Source organism: Bos javanicus, chromosome 15, assembly GCF_032452875.1.
Source record: "Bos javanicus breed banteng chromosome 15, ARS-OSU_banteng_1.0, whole genome shotgun sequence".
NCBI classification, from domain to species: domain Eukaryota; kingdom Metazoa; phylum Chordata; class Mammalia; order Artiodactyla; family Bovidae; genus Bos; species Bos javanicus.
In genome coordinates this window covers 63,509,164-63,531,900 of record NC_083882.1, presented here as the reverse complement: position 1 = coordinate 63,531,900, position 22,737 = coordinate 63,509,164, and the positions used below count along the sequence as shown (strand labels likewise).

The 22,737-nt window shown below is 37.4% G+C and overlaps 2 protein-coding genes across 4 annotated transcripts in view; one reads left to right on the top strand and one right to left on the bottom strand.

Annotated features, from left to right (window-relative positions):
- The window catches only part of CCDC73 (coiled-coil domain containing 73), a 112,404-nt gene extending 109,804 nt beyond the window's left edge, over positions 1-2,600 (top strand). For both annotated transcript variants that reach the window (XM_061381050.1, XM_061381049.1), the window contains exon 17: positions 1,881-2,600. In XM_061381050.1, coding sequence (XP_061237034.1) covers positions 1,881-2,093 — 213 coding nt within the window. In that variant the 3' untranslated portion in view covers positions 2,094-2,600. The remainder of the gene's footprint in view (positions 1-1,880) is intronic.
- EIF3M (eukaryotic translation initiation factor 3 subunit M) lies at positions 2,508-19,956 on the bottom strand. 2 transcript variants are annotated; one of them, XM_061381051.1, is made up of 11 exons: positions 19,828-19,956; positions 17,245-17,377; positions 16,370-16,508; positions 15,995-16,118; positions 15,800-15,894; positions 9,877-9,960; positions 8,836-8,935; positions 8,192-8,273; positions 4,606-4,749; positions 3,373-3,433; positions 2,508-2,698 (listed from the first exon to the last, which is right to left on the bottom strand). In XM_061381051.1, exons 1-11 carry the CDS (start codon positions 19,867-19,869, stop codon positions 2,578-2,580), a joined length of 1,125 nt encoding a protein of 374 aa, XP_061237035.1. In that variant the 5' UTR covers positions 19,870-19,956; the 3' UTR covers positions 2,508-2,577. The 2 variants fall into 2 exon arrangements, with proteins under 2 accessions (XP_061237035.1, XP_061237036.1); XM_061381052.1 differs by lacking the exon at positions 3,373-3,433 and having other exon boundaries at positions 19,828-19,945.
- Positions 19,957-22,737: the final 2,781 nt, after the last annotated feature.

Below are 22,737 nucleotides of genomic sequence, written 5' to 3'. Positions count from 1 at the left end.
TGTGAGCCACACAAGGTATGCTGAACACTTACAAGCCAGACATTATGAAAAATACGTATTTATGTGCATTTTATCCAGTTACTCTTTACAGAATAGCATTTTGTAACTAAAAGAATCTGATGAGAAAACTGAGGTCCACAGAAGTTAAATGAATTGCGTAAGGTCTCCTGGTGGTCCTTTGTTGATACTTTTGTTTTCATCTGTTATTTCACAAAAACATAGGCAATGAGACAGACATGAACCCAGCATCACTAAGGATCAGAGGCTAAGACTCTGAGGAGACTGGCGGTTACTAGAATTCGCAGGAACCAAACAGAGCAGTCCAAAAGGACACATCCTTTAGGGAACTGAGATAAATGTAAATATTTAAATGCAGTTTAAAAAATTGTTACTGTATGATCTCACTTTGAAAATACATTACAAAAATATGCCACTTTTAACAGATTGGAAAATACTTTAATGTAAGGGCAGTACTCAAAGATCTTCACAAAGATTTATGAACAAATGACCTTCATTATAGCTTAATAACAGTAAACATTTTCCAACAACTCAAATGTCCAACAATATATTAAATTACGGAACATGGAGTATGATGGAGCCATGGTCTTTCTAGAGGGAAATGTTAAAAATGTTTTTAACCCAGCATAGACAATCATATAAATGATCCAGATTTTTAAAAACTATATATAGAGAAGAGTCTAGGATATTTATATCAAAATGTTTAATGGTGGTGAATACTGGGTAATTTTAATCAAATTCTTATTCTGTTCTGTACTTCAAAAATATATTCCCATTCAAGAAAAGATTTTATCTGAGAATCTAAGACCATAAAAGATTTTTTTGAAAAATTGAATTTTGTCACACCCTGCAGCTTGTGGGGAATTCCCTGACCAAGAACTGAACCCGTGCTCCCTGCAGTGTAAATGCAAAGTCTTAACCATTTGCACCACCAGGGAAGCCCTCAAATTTATTTCTGATAGGGATAAACTGGAAACATGTCAACAATAGGTCCTAGTTGAATTATCACACATCCATAAGAAGTGTCTTGCAGCACTGACATTTGCTTATGAGAAGTCTGTATTGTATAGGAAACAATTCAGAAGGAAAAACTGATATAAAATTCTACAGCATGGTCAACATTAAAATATAGATGATAAAAATAGAAAGACTAATAGCAAACAATACCAAAATGTTGACAGGTCTCTCTGGATAGTGGATTACTAGTGATTTTTAGTTTCTTTACACTTTTCTGTTTTCTAAACTTGTAGTTAATTATTTTATATTCAGAAAAAACCTTAAAAATACTTCTTTAACACAGTATTAGAAGTGTGACCCAATGTGGTGCCTTGGAAACACACCAACTTAACACCTCATTGCGCTTTCCTGTTTCTCCAACAATGGCGCTCTGAAGCCTAAGAGGAAACCTGAAGTAAAAGGCAGTTTCTATATGGCAGTTTACTTCCGTTAGCATTTAAAAATTTCCCCAGCCTTGATAGAAGATACAAAACATAGACTTGTTTGGGAAGGGCAGGGGAGTAGCAGACAAAACAGATTTTAATCTGCATTGTTTTAAATATGTTTTCTTTCAAAGAAAGCTTAAGACCTTTAAGAAAACATTTGTGGTATCTCTGGAGTATATCTTGAAGAGCTACTTGAAGATCTTGAAGAGCTACTACATAAGCCTACAAACTCACAGTTTATAGTTTTTTTTTGGTGCCAAAATTACTAGGGTGGTAGCTGGAAAATAGCCAAGACAACAGTGGGTTTTTATCACATACCCCTAATTGCAAAGGCTGAAGGATTTTCTTTAAATGCTTATTGATGACTGGTTAGAAAATGAGTAATAATTTCAGTGGTAAAACAAGTTTGGTATTTCCTAGGTGAAAACAAAGCCTCTGAAATCAACTCCGCTACAAAGCCATTTTCAGGCAATCAAGATTAAAAATACTGATTCAGATGTGTCTTCTGGTGAAGATGACTGGCAGCACTTGGTAACAAATCAAATAAATGAAATTGAAAAGTTTCTAAGCTTAGAAAATAACAACCAACCTAAAAAAAGAAAAGCAGAAGAGATGGCAGAAAAAACAGATTAAAATAATGTTGATAAATGCTTTCAGAGTGAATTATTTAGTTGAAATATCGATGTGGTATCAATTGGAATACAATTTATATCTAAAGCTTTATAGTTGTACTCACTTTACCAACTTTTTTCTTTGATGAAATTACATTACTGTTGTGTTTTCACTCAATAAATGCTTCATTTAAGATAGCTAAGATTGCAAGGTTTGATATTAGCACTGAATGAATGTTAGCATTTAATTCCCTTTAGTTAAATTTGTCTTTCCTCCATATACTCAAAGCTCTTGGTGCATCTCAAACCCCTTCCTTACAGAACACAACATATGTATTATACAAAATAGACAGTGACCCTTTGTGATTTATTACTTTGTATGCTCTGAAGATGGTTATTTCTTTTAAATATGAGACAATAAATGTCCAGACTGTAGTCAGATTTTAGCCTATATTTTACTATGATTTAGATTTTCCAAAAAGAGCAAAACTATACAGCATAAAAATTCAGGTGTCAGAAAGACTCAAAAGGCTGTTTTTCACTTTGTTCAAATTTTGTTTCCAGGCATTAAGTGTGTCATAGAGTTGCTGCCATTGCTGTTTTCCAAATGTCCGATGTGTGCTATGACTGGAAAAATTAAAAATAAAGTTATTAGTCAACCTTTTGTCCTTTGGTATTCTTTTATAATACAATACACTTGTATCTAGTTAAAACAGCAAGGTTAAATATATATAGGAGACAATATAGAGTTGTAAAAATGACTATAAGGTTTTTTAAAACAAAACAAAACAAAAAAACCTTTATTTGCCATACTAATCCTAAACCAGGCTTCCCTTGTGGCTCAGCTGGTAAAGAATCTGCCTGTAATATCAGAGACCTGGGTTCAATTCCTGGGTTGGGAAGATCCCCTGGAGAAGGGAAAAGCTACCCACTCCAGTATTCTGGCCTGGAGAGTTCTACGGACTGTATAGTTCATGGGGTCGCAAAGAGTTGGACACAACTGAGCGACTTTCACTATTCACACTAATCCTAAACCATCTATTTTCCTGAACTACATAAACCAGACACAGAAGTCATTAGTATTCTAGCCAGTGCTGAGCCATTAAATGAAATGTGCTGGAAAATAGGACTCTTTCATTAAATAAGCTAATCACATTCAGTCTGAACTTTAATAAAATTATGATAAATAGGAACTATTTAACTACAGTCAACTGATAAGAATACACCTTGGTTCTCTATAAACATTTAAGTGAAATAGAATAAACTGTTCTACAAAATGCTGCAAAGTATTAGTGTCTTACCTGACAACAACTTTTCTCTGGGTTTGATCAATTTTGCAGTAGACCATTTTAGTTCTTACAGCTAGAAAAAGGATGTTTTACATGACTTATTATATGGAAAAATTCCCAAGGAAAACAGTCTAAAGCATGAAACTGTGACCAAGTAAACCATAATAAAACTTTACAGTTTCCCAATACTATTTTACAAACTGGCTCTTTGAAGCGCAGCAGTATGATACAACCAAAAGGAAGGCCACATGTATTTGTCCTCTGGTTTGCTGCACCTATCTGTATTAAATATCACATAACGATTTTCAGTAAGAATTCTAGTGTTCATCCTGAAATCACAAAACAGAGGAGGCAGGAAACAGTTTCTTAATAAGGTATTATAGGACTGTTTGAGACTTAAGAGCATTCCAATGAAACAATGTCAATAGTTCCGTGCATTTTATTAATCTTAAAAAATCCTAATTACATTGCACTTTATAAGGCAATTATTAAGGCTTCCCAGCCAACACAGGAGACCTAAGAGACATGGGTTTGATCCCTGGGTTGGGAAAATCCCCTGGGGAAGGAAATGGCAACCTAATCCAGTTTCTTGCCTGGAAAATTTCATGGAACAGAGGAGCCTGGTGGGCTACAGTCCACGGGGTTGCGAAGAATGGGATGTGACTGAGCACAGCACACAATATAATTATTGGAGGTCCTATTCCTAGGCCAATCACAAAAATGTGATAATGGTTAGTATTTTCAGATCATTTACTGAGCTGGCACATGCATTAATTACAGGCATTAATTTATTTAATCTAAACAACCACAAATTAACTCCTACATTCATGTTTCACAGCTGAAGGCCTAGTCTCAAACACAGGTTTAATACTAAAATCTAGGCTCTTAACCACTACAATATACCACCGCCCTAAAGGCCTTTTGTTCTACATGACTTCAAGGAATAGATACACACCAAAAACCAAATGTGCTCATTCAGTCATGTCCGACCCTTTGTGACCCTATGGATTGTAGCCTGACAGGCTCCTCTGTCCACGGAATTCTCCAGGCAAGAATATTAGAGTGGGTTGCCATTTCCTTCTCCAAAAAAAACCACAAAGAAACTTACTGAATGTAATCCCACTGAATTTTCCAGTACTACAAATATAATCTGCTCAACTACTAAACTCAGTTTCAGGATTAAAAATCTTATGTTTCATAGGATAGAAGGAAATTCTAGAAAAGAAAATGTTCCAATTGCCTTACCATCAATAACAAATGCTTCAACATCATCAGCTCCAATCTGAAGTTCTTGTTGCATTGTGTCAAAAGAAATTTCTTTATTTTCCACGGCCATTCCCATAAAAGTAAGCAGTCTCATTTTTGCCATATTCTGTTCATGCAGTAGGCCTGAGAAACACAGCAGTGAAGCCAGATAAGCATCCATACTAATTACAGCCCTGCATGGTAACAACGCTTCTGTAAAATTGTGTCAGTGTTAATTTTCACAAACCTTCTTGTATTTGCAAACCATAAACTGACCCTACAATCATATTATGGAGCATTTAAAATTATTTTTCTATAACTACGTTTCTTTATTACTTCAGTGCCACAGGTGACACATTCAATGTTAAGATCAGGCTATAAAATGGTATTTTTAGGCCCTAAACATTTTGCACATTTTCTATTTTTAGTATTTATTTTATATATCTTAGGAGATAAAGTATACAAAATACATTTCATAAAGAACATTCTCATTAAACTAAATTACTTAAAACTTATTTTTACTAATAAGCTCTTCATTTAAACACAGGATTCTGTATCTATTGATACTTAACTGTTTTCTGTGTTACTGGTAAGCATGGAATTTTAAAATATTTTAACATACATTCAGTTATGAAAACATTAAATTTCTCTTTAGACCACTTGGGATTTAATACTTAAAAGTCAAACTGCAGAAGTATATATTTAACATTTACAGGTTTAAAATGATTAGTACTAGATAAAGTAATAGTGATAACCTGTTCTTTTTAAGGCAAAAGTAGAAAACTACAAATAATTCAAATTTTGCCTTATAATTTCTAATGAAATATTATAATTATTCGGATCACAAACAACTGTCAGACCTAAAAGCAAACTACCTAGTCCCCATCCTTTCTCTTTAAAAAAATTAAAATTGAGGAGTAAGATTAAGTGACTTACTTATTGGTACAAAGTGGCAGTACTAGGGCCTAAAAAACAAGTTCATTTACAAAACAACTAGAAATACAAATATATACAAATCCTGAATACCCAAACTATCTATTTCTAAACAGAAGCCGAATTATAACACACAGATTACTCTTATTTCATGTTAATTTCTTAAAACATTTCTAAAGTTAATTTAGAAATACTCACACATTCCTTTTCTCTGAACTTTCAAATTATGTAAACTCAGCGAATGACACACTCTAGTAATTAAGAGCCTCAAGTTTGTACTGGTAAAAAAGTTCTAAGTACTCCATAAATAAATTTGAAATTTATAACAATATTAGCAGAAGACTAGGGAAGCCCATTAATATAGGACATAATTGTTAATTAGCTGTAATTATGATGCAGGCTTTCTATTTGGCACTGATTCAACAAAAACATGATCATCATAACTCAAATGAATGAGGTACCCAAGTAAGTATTGCTAAGCAGATTTAATGGAAACCTACAAGCATCAAAAAATCAATTAGTGCACATTAACCCTAATTAACAAATGCAAATTAGATGCTGATTAACTTTCTGAAGCAAGAAGGTAGCAACTGGACAACACTAGATTACATGTGGACATGTTAGGGCAATTCAGTTGACACAAGTCGTGCTACTGTTGGCCCAAGCTGTCCGTTAATAAAACGAAGTGTTCTGAGAATAACTGATGCCACCTGTGGCGTCTACACATTTATAATCCGACTTTCAGGTGTAATAACATCTTAATACATTTAAAACCCAAAAATAAACATTTAATATGATGTTTTTCTCCAAAACATCTTTTACAAACAAATTACTAATAAATGATTGCTAATCTGCATAGATTGTGACAAACAAAAGGCCAAACAGGGAATCTGATTTGTGGTTTACACAGAAATTATGTTTTTCCTATCACAGAGAACAAATACAAAGTTTATTTGTATACAATATTTGTTAATATAAGAAAATTCCTTAACATTACCAGTTCTATGGACATACATATTGGCCTCTTTTAATATGATAAAATGATAGGAATTCCTAAAATTTCTAAGATATAATTTAAAATACTAATGAAATTAAATTTATTTTACTGCTACTCCTTGTGCAGTTACAAGCTTACCATAAATCAAAAAACTTATCAGAGGGAAGATTATTTCTCAAATGAATTATGTAAAACCATGGTCTAACTCATGGAAATCTGCATTTAAAAACACTTCAAACTGATGTTTAAAACAAAGAACCAAATTTAAAGTCTTTAGGATTCTTGTTCTCAAAATCAAACTATGAAGCCAGTAAAGTATGAGTTAAAGACTTGTAGAAAGCTGTGCTTTGTTTCATGAAAGTAGATTACCTTCAACGAGGAAGTCACAGTGTTCTGTGTCATATTTCAATTTTAAAGTTATAAAAAAATCTAATTTTATGGAAACATTTATTCATTACTAATATGTCAAAACCTTAATGCAGTAATAAAAAAATGTGCATCATTGAGCAATTTCTGCATTGTCACTGACCCCTGTCTTAAAATGCTGCAATATAGAAAACGTAATTTTAATGCATGCAATAGCTTATGAACCAGTGCTCCTTTGAAACAGTCAATTACACATCAATGGGGGAGTGTCAAAGTGTTAATTACTACTCCTTTTTCTTTGGTGCGTAAATAAAGAGGTTGCTGACATTAACATTCCATCACATAACTTCATGCCACAAAACAAATTAACTGGGACAGAATGTGGTTTTCTGGGTCTAGTGCACCTGGCAAAGCACTGCACACAAACACACTTGCATCTACTTTATCTTGGTGTATTTCAAACGCCTTATTATGTTCAGGATAATTCAATCTTCCCCAATTCCAATGGCTGCACAAAAGTTATAGGTGACAGAAATTAATGATTACCAAATTGAGGACTAATAGTATAATCAAAGTAGATTATAAATGTATTCTTTATCTACACTTCAACCAACCAGGAAGACTAAATTCAATTTTAATACGGAAAATTACAACTGGCCTTTGTGTTCTGATCATCGTCCAGTAGAAAAACTAAGCACCTTAGCTTTATTTGTCTTCACTCTCTAAAAAACGGAGTTTTAGAACAATTAAACCTGTTCAACTACAGATTTCCTAAGGTTTCTCTTTTTAATTTTAGCCATGTTAAAAACATGCTCCAGAAAGAAAACACTGAATATATATGCAGTCTGCTCAATGAGGATGAGTAAGATTCAATTCAGCAACATTTACTGAACTCTGTTGGTCTAGAAAGAAAACTTCAAGATAAAAATCACAAAGCTTAAACTTACTATGCTGTCTTCAACAAACTGTCACACAAAATCACCATAACTCCACATCTAACTTCATCTACAGCTTCACTTAGATCTGCTTAGGAATACAGTATACTTTGTTCATTGGGGGCAGTGATGGAGAACCAAGTGTAAGACTGTATTAGAAGGAAAAAAGCTATCTGCTACAATTATGTGACTGTGGCTTTTTAAAAGAAGTACCAAAAATTTCAATCACCATGCATCTAAGGAATAAGATACACCACTGGTTAGGGTAATCTACACATAAGGCCATGATTGTATTTTCTCAATCCTACATTCCTATCTCTCCCTACCCCTCCAAAGAATATTCCCCAAAACTTACCAAGTGAATCAATGAAGTCTTTATTATTCTGATAAAACTTGACATATGATGCCAATTTAGCACTCACAAAAATGGTTAAAAGCTATACAAATAAAGACAAAAAAAAACAGAATCAAGATTTATTCTAGCTATTTAGGACACTGACTCCCAGCAAGGAGACTCTACATTTCAATCTGTTTGATCAAATTACCATGTAAATCTGCTTTCATCAAATTCACTTAAGATGAAAGAATCAGTAAATACAATGAGCTCTAAATGATTTACCCCAAAAGATGGCAATAATGACGTAGTACTAAAAGAAAATAATCCGTAATGTATTTATACTAGAAAAGTGCATTCATGTGCTTTTAAATATCAGACTTATTTTCCTAATTGGGGGCTAGCAGACACTATATAAATGAAGAAATTTGTATTCTCTAAGTTCATAATAGAGAAGATGAAGGAAAGAAAGGAAGAACAGGAGTGTTCAGCAGCGGAGAAAAGCTAAATGTTAGTCCTAAATTTCAGTCTGTTCCTGATAAAAAATGAATAAACAGTTCTCTTTCTAGATTTCTCTGAGTTGTGACCATTAATACAAAGGATTCTGGGTTCAGTATGTTAGATTGAGGAGAAAACACTTTTCACATTAAGGATAAATTACTTACATCATGAATAAGCTCGCCTTCCAAAAACTTGACTGGTTTTAACGTAAGAAGATGGTCAAAAAGGAATGCATTTGGATCTTTCAATGCTCGCACAATACACCTTAGTTAGAAAACAAAATCAAAGCTCAGAGTCTTGAAATTCAGGTACATTTCACTAGCTTTGCAGACTGCAAAATACATTCAATTAAGTGAAATATCTAAGAGTTTGATATACATGGCATAAAAAAATTACAAAACTGGGGTTAAAACAGGCCAATAAATTGATCAGTGACGCCTGTTTTAACCAAATTATTCAGACAAAAACATAGTTGAAGAGAAAGCACCACCAAAATAAAGAATAAAATAGCAATATTTTACCATTTATGTCAGACATTAAGTGCTTTAACATATATTATCTTATTTCATCCTCACAGCACCCTGAGACACTTAACAGTATTATCAAGCCCACTTTACCAAAGATGAAACAAGCTCAGAAAAGAACATGCCTGGTTTTAAGGGCTAATTAAGTGGTCAAGTATTTGAATGCAGGCATTCTAACCTGAGTCGACGACGATCTTTTCCACTAACTACCCTTTCTACCAACATCCATTATATACAAGTTCTTGGGAAGCAATAACCCTATGAAGAAATTACCACAATTTCCATTCCATAGAGTTAAAAAACTGATCCTACTCTTATCGCTACTAAATAGACCTAAAAGTGCTTGAAGCAGTTCTCGTTAGCAATAAGTTAATTTTTATACAAATGAAACCTTTCCCCGCCAAACCAAGATCAAGTTCTACTACTCAGGTTGGGAACCCCAATTGCAGGAATACCCCAAATAGCAAACACTATATGGCTATTTCACATGCATTCTGTGGTTCTTTCAATACCCAATCTTGAATTTTGGTAGCTACATTAGAATCATCAAGAAGCATGTGCTATCAAATGGCTTTGGATCACTGGTGGATGCAGGCATGACCTCCACTATATGACCAAATACTCTAGCTTGCCTCTGCCCCAGTGACGACAGCCATCACTGGACACCATGGTAAACATTACCTGTGGGCATCAACTCGAGCCTGGGAAGCATTGTCCTCCGTGTAACTGCCTAACAGTTCCACCATGACTTTTGATGCGGCATCACTAAAAAGAAATACAACTTTAGGAACTTCAGAGTGTCATTACTGCCATTCATTCATTAAAAAATATTTACTAAGTGCCAATATTGTGCTGATGATACACATACACTGGTGACCCAGAGACACAGTTCTTCTCTATGGAAAGTCATGAACTTTCCTTCTAGTAGGAAAGAGAAACAACTAAGGAAAAATAACAATTAACAAGTACGTGCCATAAAGGAAAATGGTGATGTTATACAGTAATAGGGAGAAGGCAATGGCACCCCACTCCAGTACTCTTGCCTGGGGAATCCCATGGATCGAGGAGCCTTGTGGGCTGCAGTCCATGGGGTTGCAAAGAGTCAGACACGACTGAGTGACTTCACTTTCACTTTTTACTTTCATGCATTGGAGAAGGAAATGGCAACCCACTCCAGTGTTCTTGCCTGGAGAATCCCAGGGACAGGGGAGCCTGGTGGGCTGCCATCTATGGGGTCGCACAGAGTCGGACATGACTGAAGCGACTTAGCAGCAGCATACAGTAATAAGAGTTGAGAGAGGAAAGAGCAGGCTATCATACAGAGTGAGCAGGGAAAGTCTCTCTCTGAGGAAATGACACGTAAGCTGAGATCTGAAGGATGTAAAATAATTGGCTATGGAGAGTATTGGAGGTGGGAGGCAGGGGCTGGATGACTTTCCAGGCAGAGAAGACAAGCTATAAAAAGGCCTAGAGGAGAAAAAGTTTTTTTGTCTGAGAATAGTACGGCTGAACCTGAGCCAACACCAGATATTTAAATAACTCCACTAATGACACCCTTCCAATTAAATCACCCCCAGAATTATATGATCAATTTTGACTGCAGTGAAAAGTACAAAATAATTAAATGCATCAGCTCAATCTGAACTTAGAAAATGTTTATCTTCACCGTTTATTTCTTCTTTTAAACTGATAAAATCTTCAGCCAGTTACAGAAAGCTTCAGTTTGCTAAGTAGGAGAAACACCCTTTTCATTTGCTAAAAACCCTTCTCTTCTCCCCACATCTGGATTCAACCTGGATAAAATCAGTAAGAGCTATACCATTTATTTTTAAAAAGTTAAATGACATTCTAAAACTTCCCACAAAACTAAGGTTCAAATATATTACCTTGTTGGGGGGAGTGGGAGGAAGGCTCACAAGGGAAGGGATATATATATATATATACTTATGGCTGAATTCATGTTGTACAGCAGAGAGAACACTGTAAAACAATCACCCTCCAATTTAAAAAACAAATTACTATCCTGTGATACACTGCAAGCATGGGCACACTTTCCAGTTTTAACAGCCACAGTATACTTCAGTCGAATACATCTTTTTAAAGAAAATCTGAATTCACAAATATCAAATAGTCCATTTAAAGAGCACAGTATCTGACATATTAAAGGCCTCAGAAGGTATCACACCATTTGCACTCATCAACCACCAATATGAATAAAATCAGGAAGGAGGCACCAATAAGTGTAAGCATTTCTTACTAAGAGGGCAAGGTAACTCCCAAGAAGCAAAAACAACAAAATAACCATTTTCTGTGTACTAGGCAAAAACCAAATCTTAAAACTTAAAGCAGCAGCATGACAGAAATTTACAGAGTTTAAATAAGTATCCTCTCCTAGTTCCTTAAGCATGGGGAGCATTCACCGACTCAGGGCCCATCAGTGCCCAAGACCTTGGGAATGCAATGGTGGGCAGACAAGGTTGCTAACCTTCCCTGAGCCTTTACTGCTTTGTGGTTTAGTCACTAAGGCGTGTCCAACTCTTCTGCTATTCCACGGACTGTAGCCCGCCAGGCTCCTCTGTCCATGGGACTTCCCAGGCAAAGATACTGGAGTGCACTGCCATTTCCTTCTCTAAGGGATCTTCCCAATCCAGGGATCGAGCCTACGTCTCTTGTGTCTCCCGCACTGGTAGGTGGACTCTCTACCACCGCACCACCTGGAAGCCCTCACTGAGCCTACATCCTCATAAAGCTCTTAGCTGAGGGTACGAAGCGCCATGGTGAGTGGAGGGCACTGTAAGTACAGGAGGAGCACTTCAGGCAGAGTGAAGGAGCTGAGTGTGGGTCTAGACCACATAGAGGCCAGCTTTCCACAAAGCACCAGGCAAATATTTTGGCTTTAGAGGTCACAGTCTCTACCTCAACTATTCAAATCTTGGCGAAAGCAGACATAGATAATACATAAAAATATAAATATGGGCGTGTTCCAATAAAATTTTATGGACACTGAAATTTGCATTTCATATAATGGCCACATTTTAAGAAATAGCCTTTTTTTGACTCCCCAACCCCACCCCAATCAATCAGTTAAAAATGTAAAAACCATTCTTAGCTTGTAGACCATATAAGAACAAGTTCCAGCCTCTCTGGTCCAGACTGGGAAAGAGCATGGTGCTTTTGTATCTGACACAGTTCACTATGTCTAGAGTACGATAACCAAGAGGAAGAGTATGCGGGTGGGTGTGGGTGTGCATAAAAGAGAGGAGGAGAGAAATGGAGGGAGGGAGTATCTATATAGAGAAAGCAAACTTTTTGTAGTTTGTCACTGCACCATACAAAAATGGCAAGATTATTGTCACATTCGCCAAGTCACACTACAGCAATAAACGGAAGCCCACGTCAGAAAGGACTTCTGTATCAGACTAAGAATTTTGTACTGTACCCTAAAGAAAATGTAAACCTGAAGAATCATATGCTGAAATTTGTTTCACTGTAAATAGAATAAACAGAAGATGACTTCAAGATGTCTAGCTAGGAAAACAGACTAATTCAGAGAGAGAAAACGGTAATTCATTTTGGTCATACTGAGTTTGAGGCAACTGTGTGTGCTCAGTCACTCAATCACGTCTGACTGTTTGTGACCTCATGGACTGTGGCCCACCAGGCTCCTCTGTCCGTGGGGATTCTCCAAGCAAGAAAACTGGAGTGGGTTGCCATGCCCTCCCCAAAGGGAATCTTCCCAATCCAGGGATCGAACCCAGGTCTCCTGCATTGCAGGCGGATTCTTTACTGTCTGACTCACCAAGGCAAGGCCGCAACTAAATAGAAACAGGTGGAAAGCAGCTGAACATAAAGACCTAAAGTTCAGAAGAGAAGCTGGGTTGAAAGCCTGGGAAGGGCATACACGCTATAGTTCCATAAACCACTGCTTCATATTGCCTTACGTCACTGCTTCTTACATCCACTGCTGTTGCAACACGTTCGTTTTCCAGAAATAGTCATCATTCACCTAGCACATACATACTGAGTGCCTACTCTTGTCAGACGCTGTCCTAGCAATGAACAAAAAGTTAAGGCCCTTGTGAAACTTACATTCTGGTGGGGACTAACAGATAATAAACATTACAACATAGAAGGTCAGTTAATAATAAGTGCAATGGGAGCAGTAATAAAAGAGGGAAGGTAGGGGGGAAGCAACGCAAGGGTAGAGGAATGTTGTTATTTTCACAGACAGCCAAAGGCCTTTCCAATGAGGCAACAACTGAGCAGATCTGAAGAAGGGAGGGAGCCACAAATGAGTTGTGAATGAAGCAAGACTCTAGACAGAAGCCCCAGAAGTCAACTGAAGGAAGCGTTTCAACAGGGAAAGAATGCTCACCTGTGACAAATGCTGCAGGTATTTCTTCATACGTTAACATTAGGGTGTGTCTAGGAGGGGACGGATGGGTACTGATGTCCTATCTCAATTTCTCTGAGAACTAGCTTTGGGATTCTTTAGAAGGTGACCTTAGTTACTTCCTTTTTATGAATAAAAGACTGAGGATCTACTAAATAGCAATCAGAGACACCACCCAATGAGTAGTCATCAACGACATACATCATTTTAAACGACTGTACCAGAAGAAAAAGACTAATTTTTTAAGATGAGCTTGAAAAAAGTGAAAAGGATAATGACAAGAATAAAATATCTAATATTCACTGAGTGCTTTCTTAATAATAAAACCACTGTTTTAAGAACTTCGTGTATATCTTATTTAATCTTTCCAATAATGCTATTGGGTACTGCTGCTGCTGCTAAGTCGCTTCAGTCATGTCCAACTCTGTGCGACCCCATAGACGGCAGCCCACGAGGCTCCCCCGTCCCTGGGATTCTCCAGGCAAGAACACTGGAGTGGGTTGCCATTTCCTTCTCCAATGCATGAAAGTGAAAAGTGAAAGTGAAGTTGCTCAGTCGTGTCCAACTTTTAGCGACCCCATGGACTACAGCCCATCAGGGCCTCCATCCATGGGATTTTCCAGGCAACAGTACTGGAGTGGGGTGCCATTGCCTTCTCCAGCTATTGGGTACATACTACTATTATTTCCATCTTGAAGTTGGAAATTGAGGTATACAGATTTATTTAGGGTCATACAGCTAGCCTGGAGGTTCAGATGGTAAAGAATCTGCCTGTAATGCAGGAGACCTGGCTTTGATCCCTGGGTTGGGAAGATCCTCTGGAGAAGGGAATGGCAACTTACCCTAGTATTCTTGCCTAGAGAATTCCATGGACAGGATCCTGGCAAGCTACAATCCATGGGATTGCAGAGTTGGACATGACTGAGCAACTAACACATAGCTAGAAGGAAGGCCAAGGTTCGAATCCCAGTAGTTTTATTCCACTGCCTACACATTTCTAGTGTATATTAAAATACGGATTCCTTCTCCAGTAGCTTTCATGCCCTCCCTATTTGAAATGGTCTGATATAAAACTAACACTTATTGACAACTGGCTGGAATGCTGCCACAAGTGTGCAAGCATGTAACAGACAGTAGCCACTGATACAAAATGAAAAAGGCTATTAATGCAAAATCCCCTGCTTACTTCTTTTATAATAAAACACTGCAACTTTCACAACAAAAATATAATTTTCTCTTATATTATTAAATGTAAATGGCCTGCAAAAACTTACATTAACGTAACAGAAACACTATTATTGATCTTCTCTAATATATCAAACACCCTAGCACTGAAAGCCACTAAAAATTGTGCAATAAAACTAAACTGAAGACTGATTACTTTTTCTAAAAGTTTTTAACCACTATGTGAAAAGAGAAATTGAAAAGCTAGGTCAAAATGGCAGGATTATCCTTCAATACTGATTCTAAAATCTGGGCCAAATCTATCATTTGGTTGCACTCATAACTGGCTGAGGAATAAATCTTTTGGGCATGCAGTTTGCTGGGCTAAATACAAGCCTTAGAAACTCAAGACCTTGCAAAAGCACAATAAGATTCAGTATAGTCTATTGCAAAGTTGGGCTTCCTTGGTAGCTCAGATGGTAAACGTCTGTCTGCAATGTGGGAGACCTGGGCTCGATCCCTGGGTTGGGAAGATCCTCTGGAGAAGGAAATGGCTACCCACTCCAGTATTCTTGCCTGGAAAAGCCCACGGACAGAGGGGCCTGGCTGGCTACAGTCAATGGAGTCACCAAGAGTCGGACATGACTGAATGACTACCACTTTTCTTTCACTTTCATTGCAAAGTTTCACCTCAGGGACACTGTTTATATAGGAGACACTGACTAAGGGGAACTGACTGCTAGACCCTCACCACCATTAAACAAAAGCGACAGCACTACCCCGCACTAAGACATCCAAGCTTAGTCTAATTAAATAACTTAGCCTGATATTACACAGCTTTGGGATTAACAACTGTACCAGTTTTAGGAAAGCAAGTTTTGCTTTTTAGAAAGTTTAAAGATGGGAAAAACTATTTCAAACTTTGCAGTTATCTTGAATTTAGTAGGTGAAATTTACACAAAGAGATTTATAGCACCTCCTCAGAGAACAAAGGAAGAGCAAAAGCACTTATCCTACTTGTCTTCACAGTGCATCAATTCTGAATACCTTTTCTTACAATCCACAAGTGCCTCATAAAGTAGTCTTAAAAGGGTGTGTTTTTTTTCAGTGGTGAGGTTCCAGTCAGAAATCCATTTTCTAACCTACAACGAGATTGACAAAAGGAGAAAATGCAGTGACATGGTGAACATATTTGCTTCTTATTTCTTATAAGCAGAACAAGTATTCCACACGGTAACTCACTTGATCCAGCTCAGTTGGAATATACTGGATGGCCCCACAAGATGCTGCCACTTTAATGAGGCTGCAATACACTGTATATCTTACAGGAGTATTCTTATCCATCCCATGGAAAAGGTTGCTTAGCCTGGTGAACAAACAATAAGGCAGTGCTTGAGATCAGTGACTATGCTGAGTACACTGAGGCCATCTGCCCTGACAACAAACTTCGCAGAGATACTGTCACGAACATCACACTGCAAGGAGGGAAATGGAGCCCAAGACACACCACCAATAAGCCACAGCTGAGAGTCAAGTTCTAGAATTCTGTTTACAAATAAACGACAGTAACATGAAAACCCCATAGAAAAACTGAGCCTCTTTCAGTTCTTAACTTACAACTGCAGTCTCAGAGACGGACGTTCACCTTCCCGAAATTTGACCAGTTTCTCACATAGGCTTTCAATCAGAGCTTCTTGCTTATCTGGTTCCAGGATCAACAGGAGGGATACCACGCTGTTCATCACACTTTCAACATCTAGACGTGTATGGATGACACAACAGTGATACTATAATATTTAATGTATTGAGTTAAATATGTATTTCCAGAATTTTAATATACCAAAGACCACTGAACTTAAAACTTAAAAAAACTAAAAAACAGAGAACACGTGAATTTAAAATAACCAGCTCTGTTGTACCATTATCATTCAGAAAACAACTTCCACATTTTATTAAACGAGGAAGAAGTTACTACCCAGGATCTGGTTTTCAACCAGTAAAACAGAAGACTGGTTTACACGTCCTTATACTATACAGTTTCAGTTTTTACTGGCAAGATACTATTTATATGCCAAGTTTAATCTCAAACCTTAACCAGAGATTTTAGGACTCCTAATTTTCAAAATTTCCCATTTTATCTCAATAAATAGAGGATTAGTCAAATGATTAGCTTTTCAATTACCTGAAATTGCCTCCCATTTGATACTGCAAACCTTATGAAGAGATTCGTATTTCTTCTTTAGTTCATTCTGAAATTACCAGTATTTACTGTGTGCAATAACACTCAAAAAACAGATGTGAAAAAGATGTTTTCTCAAAATAGGCTTACTTCACAGGTTTAACAGATGAGAATAAATTGAAAGTGTGTGCAAAGATTAAAAACAATGGTGCTTTTAAAGTTCTAAGGTCTAAAACAAAACAAATATAATTCATAACAAAGTTTTAAAAGTAGGTCTATGATTAGTAATAATACAAAAAATTTAAAAACAAACCTTTATCATCTTCCTTCAGACATACATCACAGGCTTCAATAATCTGAGCTAAATCTACATGAAGTCCACCTTCTGAATTCTCTTCTGAAATTTCAGCTCCTTTAGACTTCAAATAAGCGCGAAGTTCAGCAGCCTGTTGAATCAAATAAGATTGTTCTATATTTATTAGATGAACTATAAATTACAAAAGGTAAGCTCTAAAAGCATTCTGTCCTGTTTCTTAAAAAAATAATAAACAAAATGTGAATATCACATTTAATGATGACTTAAAATTATATTAAAGTTTCTCTCCCCAGCTCATCCACCATCAGTCTCAAAGGGCTCAGACGGTAAAGCGTCTGCCTACAATGCGGGAGACCCAGGTTCAATCCCTGGGTTGGGAGGATCTCCTGGAGAAGGCAATGGCAACCCACTCCAGTATTCTTGCCTGGAGAATCCCATGGACGGAGGAGCCTGGTAGGCTATAGCCCATGGGATCGCAAAGAGTCGGACATGACAGAGCAACTTCACTTCACCTCAAACAAGTAGCTACACAAACCCCCATTATGACCCCCACACTTATCACCTTCAGAATTTCTCTCACATGACCTATATATCCTGATGGATTTTCAGTATACAGCAAAAGCCTTTCTAACATAGTCCAAGCTTTTTTGGGGGGCAAGAGGGGAAAGGGAATAAGTGATCTGTTTTAAAGAAGTGAAGTTTTATTGCTCAGGTCTATGTAACATGGACAATTTAAAAAGTTACACACATTACCCTGGTAAGGAAGTAATCATTTGTTAAGTAAATGTTTGAGGACCTATCTGAGATAAGCCCTGTGAGAGACATAAAAATAAGAAGATGCCTTTGAATGTCGCCCTTAATATAATGTTTCTATCAAATTGCATCTATGCACACCCGGATCAGAAAGCACTGTTGGGCCTATAAACACGTAACTACAGGACCACATCAAGTATTCAGGCATTTTCTACTCTAACGCACACATAATATTTAATAACTTATTCGAGGACTTGGATTTATGGCAGCTATACATGAATGTAAACGGTGTTTAAGATAATAAAGAAATGAAATGGAGATGCAGGGACACCACCAGCACATGTACAGGCATCACATTTCTAATCCCACAGCTATGTCTGGCCACCTAAGTACATGAAACCTGCAGATCTGACGGCGCAATCTTTTCAGATAACATAGAAACTTCACATGACTCGGTATAAACAAGATTTCATAAAACAAATCTCACCATTTCAGAGAGCATTAAAATACCACTGTATATTTCTCTATGAAGGAGACATAGTACGGTGCCCCCCTCCCCCCACCAAAGGCATTTATTTACTTTCTGCTTTGCATGCACAAAGCAAACTATTCAATCAACACTTTGCTGTTTTCATCTGGCATCCCTACTGGCCACAGGTGGTTATTCTAATCGGAGAACTTGATAGAAGTTAAATTCCTGAAGCAATCATCTATTCACCCAAAAGGAATGGCTAGGGTGAAACAAGAACAGTAGCATAACCTAACTAGAAAAGACACTTTAATATAATCAATGGCAAAACTTCCTGCATCAACAACCCTTTTCCATTTAAAACAAAAACAAAAACCAAGTAACTTCTCTTTCCCCAATAACCTAATAGCCTATTGTTGATAACATGATCTCATTCCTCATCAGATAGGCTTTTTTTCCTTACACGTCTTTTCTAATAATGCTCAACTCCTTCCCTAGCTTTTTACCCCCCATTTTTCTTTCCCTTACTCTGCTCTTCAGGTCTGAAAGTTATCTTAGACTAGTAATGTTTTCTCTTCTATCGAAACCAAAATTTCCATGTTAGTAGAGTAGCAGAAAACTACAGAATGGCAACACTTAAAACTTCGGAGAACAGTTTTCAGTTCTGCAAAATTAACGAGAAACTCACTTCGAGTTTAGCTGAACTTGAGACTTCTCCGTTTAAAATGAGAAGCATTACCCAAGCATACATACCAAAAAGCAAACAGAAACTTAAAAATATTAAGACCGTTCAACAGGGGTATGCCTCAAAAGTCTGGGGGTGGAACTGATGTTATGCTTTCAGAACTCTCACTCTTGCTCAAGTAAGACTATAAAATACAGTCTACATACGGTCACAAAGTAGTAAAGCCATCTTGATCTTTAGTACCAAATTTTCCCCTGAACTGCTTATGCCTTCTGAAGATTCGCCACCTCCCACTCCGGATGTGGCTGCATTTCGGGGACGGAAGCAGATACCCGTCTCAATGAGTCAAAAGTACTGTGTCGACAGACAGAAGTGACTACAGGCTGGAAGAGTCCCGACGCCAACCAGGAAGTAGGCTGTCGAGCCTGGGACCCAGCGCTGGGAGCGCCGGCGGGCGGGCTGGTGCAACTCCAGGCTCGCAACGTGCGCCCCTGCCTCTCGGCCTGCCCACTCCTGGGTGCGGAGGACACAACCGCGGCTCTCGACTCCGGGGTTGGCTCCGCGGGGCAGCGTTCCGCCCGCCTGGCCCGGGCTCAACCCCGACTCGGCCCCTCACATCCCTGAGTCTACCCCCACCTCCCACCCTGGAGGCATCCGCGGTCCGGGAACACACCTGATCTTCCTCGCTGATGTCGATGAACGCCGGGACACTCATGGTGAACGCCCGGGCACCGCGGACGTTGCGCTCCCAAACCACGCCGACCGGAAAAGGGAGCTGGGCCGCGCGGCGGCGCCTCACAACTGCTTCCGGGTCACCCACCGCGGGTCTTGCGGGGCGGGGTCATCGACAAGGGCGGAACCACAGAGACCAATCCCAGCACGCATTCTGGCTGGGGGCGGGGCAGAGGGGAGCCGGGGCACGCGCAAGGGGCCTCCTCCCTGGACTGCCTCCAGCCGCCTCTAACTTCGGTAGTGGAGTTGCGGGCTGTGTTTCGAGTTGCTGTCGAGTTTGTGGCTCGCGGAGCCTACCTAGCATTTTGAAGTTTTAAGGCAATTTTTTTTCGACTTATAATTTAATCCACTTTTAAACCTTTATTGAGGGACTAAGTAGCAGGCAGTGCACTCTGCCCTGGGGATAGCAGAAGTTTTCAAGGTAAACTCCCGCACCAGCAGCTTACATTCAGTGGAGGCACACAGAACACAACAGTACGAAGTATATTAGAAATGCTCTCCTGGATGGCATCCTGATTAACAGCACAGGCTGCCGAATCGAGTTCCTTGGGGTGGAATCCCTGCTGTACCGTCTGATGGATTTGTGATTTGGGGTAATTGCTTAACCGCGGCGTTTCATCTTCCAGTTGGAAAAATAAAATCAAGTACTTACCTCTTGGTGGTACTGTGAGAACTAAGTAATAAATAAAGCAATTAAAACACGGTGAACTTTGGATGTCTTAGCTATTATTCAATAGTCACGTAACAGTTAACTGGCACTACTAAGAGAAAAGCAGAGAAAGGAGTGGTGTGTGCATGCCTTTTAGGATAGAGTGAGCAAAGAAAATGGATCGAGTATTAATGAGAACTGAAGGAAATGAGGAAAGTACCAATGAATAAATCTGCCGGAAACCTTTTTATGCAGAAGACAGCAAGGAAAGGACTTGAAGCAGGTACAAGGAATGTGTCTATTTTGGACATTCCATATAAGTGGAAGCATAACAATATGTGGCCTGCGTCTTTTTTCATTTAACATGCTTTCACGGTTGTAGCATGTATTAATCCTTCATTCCTTTTTATTGCTTAATAATATTCATTGTTATGCATATACCATATTTTGTTTATCCATTTATCAGTGGGAGCACATTTAGGTTGCTTCCATTTTTTGGCTACTATGAACAATGTTTTTAGCAACATTCATGCACAAGATTTTGCAGGAACATGTGTTTATATTTCTTTTTCCTAGGAGTAGAAATCCTAGGTTATATGGTAACTTTATGTTAATTTTTTTGAGGAGCTATTTTCCAAAAAGGCAGCAGCTTCATTTTTAATAGTCCCAAATAAGAAACAACCCAAATGTTCATCAACAGGTGAATGGATGGAGTTTTCTGGCCATCCAGTGGTTAGGATTCAGCACTTGCACTGCCATGGCTTGAGTTCAACCACTAGTGGGGAACTGAGATCCCACAAGTAGCACAGCATGGCCAAAAAAAAACTCCCAAACACAAATGAGTGTATAAACAAGTTGTTATATATTCATGGAATACTGCTCTGCAATAAAAATGATGAAATATCAATACATGCAACAATACAGATGAATCAAAATAATTTATTGTGTCAAAGAAGCCAGACATACTGTATGATTCCACTTATATAACCTCTAGAAAACGCAAACTACAGTAGCAGCACTGTAGATTGTCCTTGCCTAGATGAGGAGGACTAATATTTAAAAATAGTATCTCAGATCGAATTAGTTTTTAAATGCATCAAAAAATTTAGCTTTATTTTGTTAAACTAAATGTTCTGTGGGCTTTTTTTTTTCCTTTTTAAGGAAGACAAGTCTCTTTAACTTAGACAAGTGGTACAAGAAATATTGTCTATTTTTCTATAAAAGGCATGTTTCATATATTCTAAAGTTTCAGATAAAAAAGTTTAGTGCCATTTGAAGAAATTTGGAGCTAGCTGAAATTTGAGCAGACCAATTTCAGCTTGATCCTATGGCTAAAACTAATATACAGGTCAAATGGTGTGTTAAAGGCGATAAAATGAGTTGTCATTTATGCTGCCACAATAGCAACCTATTATTATTGTGTCATAGTCTTTAATAGAGTTTCTTGAAAGTATACCTCGAAATTTTCAAAAAGTGAATTGAACAGGTCTCCTATTTTCTAAAAGGGAATATTTTCTAGATTATTTTTTATGTGAATAATACAACCAAATATTTATAGTTTTTTTTTGTTTCTTAATTTGTCTGCTTTTGCTCTAGTAATATCTCCTTGTTTTTTCTAATTAAAAATTATGGAAAACCTAGGTTTAACTATATTTTTAATTATCTTATTTGAAAGGACCATATCAATATATTCACATGAAATTTTATCATTGGAACAAAATTACATATTTTGTAAGAAGAATTCTTTGTGTGATATTGATACCCAAAATTTGTCTTCAAGTTTGTATCAAGTATCTCAAAACTATGGAATTATTCACCTGATAAATAAAAGTATATTTTTATGCTAAAATAGTACATGTAGTTAATTACATAAATAGTAATGCTATATTTTAAAGGATAACTTATTTGAAATGAGCATTATATATAATAATTGATCATCATTCTTTTACTGAATCAATATTCTCTGAACACTGAGAAGGTGGAAATGTTCTCATTATTCCATTCCTTCACTTATGGAAGTGGCTGATACAAAGAAAGTGTAATAAATAGGTGTTATATTAGTGAATGATATCATAAAAGTTAACTTTAATTAGCATATAATAAATCTCTGGTCTTTGCTTTAAATTTTAATTTTGAATGAAAAATAGATGACTACAGCCATTCTAGAAAGACATGGAAAAGAGTGAGGGAAAATGGTGTGAC

Bases quoted from the DNA above. Each gene is read 5' to 3' on its own strand.
- EIF3M (XM_061381051.1), bottom strand. From the start codon at position 19,869: ATGAGTGTCCCGGCGTTCATCGACATCAGCGAGGAAGATCAG. The intron at 8,936-9,876 runs GTAATGTTTACC...TTTCTAACTAAG, and splicing joins GCTCGAGTTGATGCCCACAG to GTGTATTGTGCGAGCATTGA. The intron at 8,274-8,835 runs GTAAGTAATTTA...TTATTTGTATAG, and splicing joins AAGGCGAGCTTATTCATGAT to CTTTTAACCATTTTTGTGAG.